The sequence below is a fragment of the Phoenix dactylifera genome, chromosome 7 (genome assembly GCF_009389715.1).
Source record: "Phoenix dactylifera cultivar Barhee BC4 chromosome 7, palm_55x_up_171113_PBpolish2nd_filt_p, whole genome shotgun sequence".
Lineage (NCBI taxonomy): Eukaryota > Viridiplantae > Streptophyta > Magnoliopsida > Arecales > Arecaceae > Phoenix > Phoenix dactylifera.
In genome coordinates this window covers 10,113,377-10,121,303 of record NC_052398.1, presented here as the reverse complement: position 1 = coordinate 10,121,303, position 7,927 = coordinate 10,113,377, and the positions used below count along the sequence as shown (strand labels likewise).

Below are 7,927 nucleotides of genomic sequence, written 5' to 3'. Positions count from 1 at the left end.
TATATCTGCTCCCCTTTTCTTGTTGCCTTTTTATTTTTTCATTCAAGGATTGATCCTTATCAATAAATAGAAATTGCAAAGCTAAATCTTTCTCAATCCATATTCAACTTATAGATTTTTTTTCTTTTAAATTTTTTTTGTCATCATAACAAAAATATAGGGAGTTATGTCAATCGGTGAAATGGCTGGTCGTCGTCTGAGTCAAATTAAGTCCCAAATCTTCTAAAAGGACTGGGCCCAGTCCACGTAGTTGGCACCGAATTTACCTGATTTTCTCGGACAGAAAGTCTTCTAAAAGGGCTGATTGCGCCTGCCAGTAGCCCCCTTTTCAGCTCGAGATCTCTCTCGCCCCAAGTGAGCAAGGGAATGGGCCTCCGTCTCCCTGGACTCTCGGAACCCCAGCCCGGAGCTCCGAGGTCTTCTATCCTCGCCCAGTCCCGCCGTCCTACGTCGTTCCTTCTTCAATTCGAGGGGAACTCGCATCCGATCATCGCGAAAGATTCCGTTCTCTGGAGGTCGGCGCGGCCACGATCCGTCGCTCCGGTGTCGCTGCAGCGATCGGAGCACGACGTGGTGGGTCGTAGGCGCTGGGATCATCGGATTGACGATCGCCCGGCAGCTGCTTCTCTCCTCGAGCCTCTCCGTTGCCGTGGGTGGACGCCGGCGTGCCGTGCTCCGGGGCCACTGGTGCTGGTGGGCTACGTTTCTGGCTTCTTTGAAAAACCTTAGCTTTCTCGATCTTATATATATATATATATATATATATAATCTTGTAATGTTTATAGTTTGATTGTTTTGATGGCATCAGGGGCAAGGGTATATTTGGTTGGCAAACAAGACTCCGGGAAGTGGTACATGGGAGCTCGCGGCACGAAGTAAGCAGCTGTGGGAGGAGCTGGCTGATAGTGTGAAGCGCCAGGGAATGGATCCACTAAATGTTATGGGTTGGAAGAAAACAGGTTTTTTATCTTAAAGTTGTGATTTTTATTGGATTTCTTTCAATAAAACTATAAAGTTCAGCCACAGGACTGTTATTCTTGGGAATGGCTATCTGTTTTTGCCTGTAAACTTGACATTCTCGAGCTCTGGTCTTGCTTAACCTATGAATCATACGAAGTTCTAGTTATCTCGGGTAAGATCTCTTTTAGAACAATGCTGCCCATGTATATAACATCTATGCGACGTTCAAAATCAGAATTTTAGGGAGCCTGTGAGGGGTGGGGGATCCACTGTGCGCTAAATCATCAAAAAGCTAGTAGTGAACTACATATTTCACTTATAGCTGGGAATGTTGATTCCCATGTATGGAACGATTTAACCAAAAGTTTCATATGTTATATTGTTTTTTATTGTCAGTTACATGTGATAATAGTGCTTACCTATAACAAAGGCACAGTGCTCCTCATCTTCACTGGCACAACCAATATAACTATGTCCTCTCTCACCAAAGTTTCTTTAAAGCTGAGGAATGACTCTCACAAGTCGGGGGTGTATTTCTTTCACCTTCCTTTGCATGAATCCAACATTGGATTATCCACTGGTCCAATCTGTGCAGGTGGATGAATGACAGAGTTCGGAGTGCTTTGAGATCTTTGTGGTGGTGATCCAAAGGTGGATTCATGGCAAAGGAAGGTGAATCCATCTTTCGTGTGAAAGATACAAACCCCAGTCCGACTCACTGGCCTCCATACCATCAGATCTCAGTTTGTGTAAGATGGCCTCCGGTCCCTCCCTTAAATGGATGAATGTTTTACAACCACAGCTAGTCTACAGCAGTACACCCTTAATCCTCTTGTGGCAATGGTCTTACCATGATGTCAGGTTTGGTTGAATCAACAAGCAATGTGATCATAAGATGTACTGTTTTATGATAGCCTACACTCTTAAGACCATTTTAAAGTAATCCACCCTTATAAGCATGAGAAGCCTGCACAGAATTAATCTATAGGAATATCTTGGAACCAATCAAATATCAATTAAAAGACAAAGAATCCGTTATGAGAACCTGGGATGGAAAGTTTCTTGATTAACATGCCTTCCTTTTTCTACTATATAATTCAACAGTCTAATTTCTCCTCATAATCTCAGATGTCCATAACTTGAGTTAAAAAATGGGACTACAGATCAGATATTGATCCTGATTGCGCATGCACTTGATTATTTGGTGCGACTAGCAATGTGCCTCATCCATGAATCCTTTATGAACCAAACGTACCTAGATTCAATATCACCTTAAGATTTGTAATTGGTCTGTTTGGAAGGCTTACCATACTATCGATAAGTTCTTTTAATTTTTTCCTGTTAAGCTATCATAATTATTAGAAGTCTTTGTTTCTATGAAAGATAACATATTGTCATAATTTTTTAATCAATAGGAAGCTTATTGATTGGTAAAACGTCAAGCGAGTTAGCCATGCTGGAACAAAGGGTCAACCTTTTTAACCGAGCTGGGTTGAGAGCTGAATATTTGTCTTCCTCTTCTCTGCACTCAAAGGAACCAGCGCTTGAGGTTGGAGAGGAAAGTGGAGCTGCATTTTTTCCAGAGGACTGCCAGCTGGATGCTCTCCAGGCAGTTGCTTTCATAGAAAAGGTGCCTTTGCTGCCAAATTCTTGATCTTTTGTTCTAAACTTTGAGCACGTTCGTCATGACCTGCATGATTTGTTGCTGAAAATTTCCTTAATGTAGTAGGGTAATCAGTATTTTTCTCCAGAAGGCAGATATGCAGAGTTTTATAATAACCCTGCCATTCGGTTATTAAGGTATGCTATTTTCTTTCCTTTTGTTCAAGCTCAGATACTTTCCTTCCATGTCTTGTTTTCTTTTGACTGAATATTTATACATGTTGATATGTATGCTTTCTTGAAATGATATCTTGCAGATCTGAGAGAACTGGAGCAGTTGAAGGCGTTCAAACTTCCCAGAACATCCTGTATGGCAAGAAGGCTGTTGTAGTGGCAGCAGGTGCCTGGAGTGGGTCCTTGATGAATAGCTTTATGGAAAAACCAAATTCTGAGCTAATTGTACCTGTGAAGCCTCGAAAGGTCTCATTTCAGTATCTATACTGGCTTTTAGTTTGATAGAGCTACCATGCTTTTATCTGTGTGTATTACTTTGTTCTTAACCATTTTGCTGGTGTTTATCAAGACCATTTTAATTCTAAATTAAGTTTCTCTATAATATAGTTCCTTTTTCCATCTCTGTATATCTAGAGTAGTTTTACTTGTTGTACATGTTGACAAATGTCTCAAATGTACTTCAAACAACAAGAGTTTCCAGCTCTTTCTTATAGGACTCATTCTGCTTGTTTTTCAGACCATGCTCGCAGCATAATGTAGAATTTTCATTTAGTTTTTTTAACTAGAATAGGATCATGGTGCTTATATTTCTTCATTTAGGTGGTCTTTTGCATTAACTTTGCCTGAAGTTACGGAGGATTGTTATTCTGCCGTTATCTCTGCTAAAATGCTGGTCATACTCTGTCTTGGCGGCTAACTGCTACCAGAGAGGAAGTAGTTTGAGGGAATAGAGACCAGAAAAATGTTTTTGCTGAGTGACAAAAATGTTCATCATTATTGCATCTATTCTTGTTGGCATTTATGGCAGCAAATTTGCTCCTTCTGGCATAGGGACAGTGGCATTGATCTCTCTGTGACTTTGTTTCACATTCTTTTTTTTGACTTCCTTCACTTTTTGTTGCTTATTTGAAGCTTCTCTACCTTGGTTCAATGTATAGGAAAAAAGGGAGGACAGAAGAAGCTTAATATTGTTAACCTTGTAAATACTATTTAACATCTCTAGAGTCTAGACCACATAATCTGTTACAATTCCTTGAAGACCTATTATTTCTTGATTTACATGACAGTTGTTTCTTTTATTTCTCTTTCTGTGTCTAAACTATTTGGATTTATTCTACAAGCATGGTATAGTAATGACTAAGGGTATATCACCATCCTCTTGCTTCACCAGGGCCATCTTCTTGTGTTGGAAAAATTTGAGAAAATTCAATTGAACCATGGCCTGATGGAGGTAGGGTATATTGATCACCAAGTTGCTACTTTGCCTTACACATCCTTGGCTTCAGAAGCAGATGAAGATGAGCAGAAGTTATCTATATCAATGACAGCTACTATGGATTCAAGGAGAATCTTGTTTTGGGTATGTCATCCCCTTTGACTTCTTTCTTCAAAAGACTATGCATCTCTACCTTTATGCAAAAATTGAATTTCTATTTTTTAATAATTTAAATCCAAAACTACTGAGACTAAAGCTGATGCTGCCAAAACTGGAACTCACTTGGCCCAGCTGAAACCAGAACTAAAACCAAGTTTTCAAATCTTGGTGACTACCTGTCTTTTGAATTAACAAAGATTAACTGGTGACTGCGATGTCAATAGATGGTTGGAGTTTTGCCCAAAATGGTTCTTTTTGGTTTTTTTTGTTTTCAGATTGAATTTTCTGAAGCATCTAGGTGTGCCTCTTTAATTTCTTATATTTTTTCCTTGTTTTGGCTGTGGTATGGCTAATTTCATTAGCTATTGTTGATGATAGATGTTTGCTTTCTCATCTCATTTCCAGTTTTGCATTTCAGGGAGTAGCCGCCAGTTCACTGGATTCGGTACTGAAGTAGATGAAATCAATCATCAAGCAAATATTGGACCGTGCAGGAGAATTCTTTCCTGCCTACGAGCTCTTTCTTGTGATTCTCAGTTCAAACAGAAAGATAAGAATAGGACTCCGTCCTTATAGTATGCCTCAAGCTCTCCAGCTTACTGCATTATGCGTGCTTCTGTCTATAGTATTTCTTTAAGCTTGAATATCTTTTGTATGAAGATGGAGTTTAAAGACAAGAACTATGACAACATTTTTGCTTATTTCAGTGCCTGATGGGAAGCCGGTCATTGGCCTGTTCCTAGTTTGCCGAATCTTTTACTTGCAAACCGGACATGAAGGAAGTGGACTTTTAATGGTAACTCCAATATAACTTGTAAAAATGAATTAATTTCAATTTATAAATAGTTACATAATAATAGTTCTTCTCCAACATTCTTGTCGTGCCTTAGCAACTAGCCTGCATAAGCCATGTCATTAGCCTTGTCTTAGAGGTCAGTTTTGTGATTTCAAGTTTGTGTTGTTCAATGCCATAGAGAAATGTCTATTTCTTGATATGTGAGCTAATAATTCATTGTCTACTGATTGCTGATACTAATGAGTGCCTTTTGGCCTTGTACCTTGCCAAAGTATGGTCCAAACTCATAGCTGCAGTTGTCCTTCATTAGATATTCTTAGGGCTTGGTGCATTTGAGATTTTACATTTTCAGAAAGACAATATATAATCATAAGCATGACTATTCAAGTCTGACAACCAGGATTTGGACTCATCACACTAATCTTTTCAGCACAAGGCATTCATTAGCTCATGCACCTTGAATTTTATTTTTCATCATTCACAGAATGTTGAATAAAGATTTCTTAGGCAGAAGATTTGGGGGAGATGAAGTGGTCCCATTCATGCCAAGTGCACTAGCATGCATAAGACTTGGGATTTTCTATTCATTTCAGGTTAACTGGTAAATCAATTATACTGGGTTTCTCCATCAGCGATATGTAGTTGTGAGTTGTGACTGAATCTCTACTCTTTTTTAAGAAGTCGTCTGGAATTTGCGTGCAAGTGGCTGCATTTGTTTGTGTTCATGTATGTTTCTGTGAGCGGGAAGGAGGTAGGTTACAATCGTGCCTCACAGACTAGATATAAAAAGTCTCATGGCCTAATGTACGCCAAGGGTCAACCCACGTTAGTTCCACTAAGCCTCAATGCAATGACTATACATTTAGTAACTTTGTTATTTGGAGTACCTTGATGGATTCTAAACCATGAGCTCCAAACAAAGGACAGCTTCGACTGCATGGAGTCCTGGTTGCATCAGGTCCTTTATTTTACCATCCCAACCAAAGGGCAATATTTAGTGCTTGTATGCATCAACTTCTTAAGTATGCATCGACCGCATAAGTAGGCAGTAAGGTCTAGCTGGATAGTTACATCTTGTAGTGCATTTTCTAGGGGCATTAGTCGAATTTATTTTTCATCAAAAGACACAGGCTTGTGGTCAGGATTATGGATTCAACAAGAATGGGTATTGGCATCTCGATAATAAACATCATAAATACAGCCTTCCATAAATCAGGGAAAGTGAATATTATCCAACTAGGAAATGTTTCATATTTCAGAAATATGAATGGTGTTTACACATGACAAGGGTTTATTACTTTTTAGGTTATATACCCTATCATCAATGGTTAAATGGTGGAAAAACTTGGGTATGGCATCTTATTTACAAATTGGAAACATGGCATAGGTACAAGGCCAGTAGTTATCCATTGGTGTCAAGCCGTCAACCATTTTTTCTTTCTTTCTTTGACCAAAACAAGTTTTTGTCACTATTATTTATTTTACCAAATGCTTGTTTGTTCTGTTGGTGGTGGTGGCGGCAACTTCATGGCACTTGAAGTTTGCTAATTAAAACCTAGTCTATGCTCTACAGATCTGTGGTCTAAAAAAAACTGCTTGTTGACTATTTTCCTTTACTGCCTCGGTTGCTTTTTTTCAGGCATTGGGTACTGCTGAAATGGTTACTGATATGATCCTTGGCAACTCCGAGAAAGTCGATTGCACACCATTCTCCATACAAGGTAGATTTTTGCAGGTAATTTTGCCAATAACTTAAAAACACTCTCTCTGGATCAAGAAATAAGTGGATAGTTTCTGCAAATTGCATTCTTACATTGATCGTAGTCTTGCTTACAGTGAGGGATCATGATTCATGACCTTTTAGAAAAGTCACTTCACCCTGCTCATGATGTGGATGAAGTGTTTAGAGTTCAAGCTGGAAAACTTCAGATCCAAGACATCAACCCATTTCACAAAGTGCTTCACATTCACAACCTATGTAATTCTACAATGCATCTCTGCCAACTACATTTTTTTTTTAATCTTGTGAACTTTGTTTTGTACATTCACACTCAACTGCGATCAGCAGTCAATCACAAGCTCAACTGATGACATAGGAACATGCATGGCTTGTGGTGAAGCATTAGGCAAGAAAAGTGATCTATTATGAGTTTCTAGATTATAGTGATGCGCTCAGATTGTCTGAAGAGCTGTCACGGCACACTCCATGAACTGATTGTATCCCACTTGATGAACAACTGAGATAGCTTGGGCTGTTTTCAACAACACTATTTATGCAAATTATGTAACCATGGATGGAAGAATATAATTGACATATAATTCACAAAAGCAGGTTCGCTATAAGCGTATTGGTCTTCTATTAACCTCTTCTATAACACTGGTACTCCCAAAACTATGGCCCCTATATTGACTGTTAGAATAGCTACTATTGGCCGTTAAAGTGCAGATGATAACCAAGAAATGGTGGTACGATTGATCAAGCCTCTGTTACTGAATAGAGACTGAATAGAGAAATGCTTTTAGCTGATGGAGAAATTTTGAATTTAGAAATATTATTCTACGCAGACAGAGTCCAGTTTTTACTTAAAAAGCCTGTTACGTGTATTAAACTTTAGAAGTGCCCAAAACTGTTGTTAAGGGCTGTTAATTTTATAAATAAGGTGGTTTTTTGTAAACATTGTGAGCTGCTTGCAGTATGAAAACTTACAGAGCCTAAAAGCTATTATAAATAAAGGTGGATATTTTAAACATTGTGAGGTGCTTGAAACAATTAGGAAATAGCTGGGCTTTGAAACGCGCATGCACTGCATGTGTGGTGAGGAGGGCGAGACTCCCCAATGGGAGTCTCCTCGTCTTCACCGAGAGGAATCTGATGCGAAGACGGATTCCCAGCATTCCTCTCACTCTTTTTAAAAGGCCCCGCGCCTCTTGTTCTTTCGGAAGACCATCACTGTACCTGC

General features: G+C 39.2%; 1 protein-coding gene across 1 annotated transcript; it reads left to right on the top strand.

Annotated features, from left to right (window-relative positions):
- Nucleotides 1–307: 307 nt before the first annotated feature.
- LOC103707780 (D-amino acid dehydrogenase) lies at nt 308–7,324 on the top strand. Its single transcript, XM_039128267.1, is given in 14 exon segments — nt 308–576; nt 578–652; nt 654–693; nt 810–959; nt 2,376–2,590; nt 2,690–2,760; nt 2,880–3,042; nt 3,968–4,133; nt 4,136–4,156; nt 4,590–4,630; nt 4,632–4,746; nt 4,879–4,967; nt 6,607–6,702; nt 6,804–7,324. Coding segments are annotated over 14 exon segments (1,455 nt in total). The 5' UTR covers nt 308–366; the 3' UTR covers nt 6,807–7,324.
- Nucleotides 7,325–7,927: the final 603 nt, after the last annotated feature.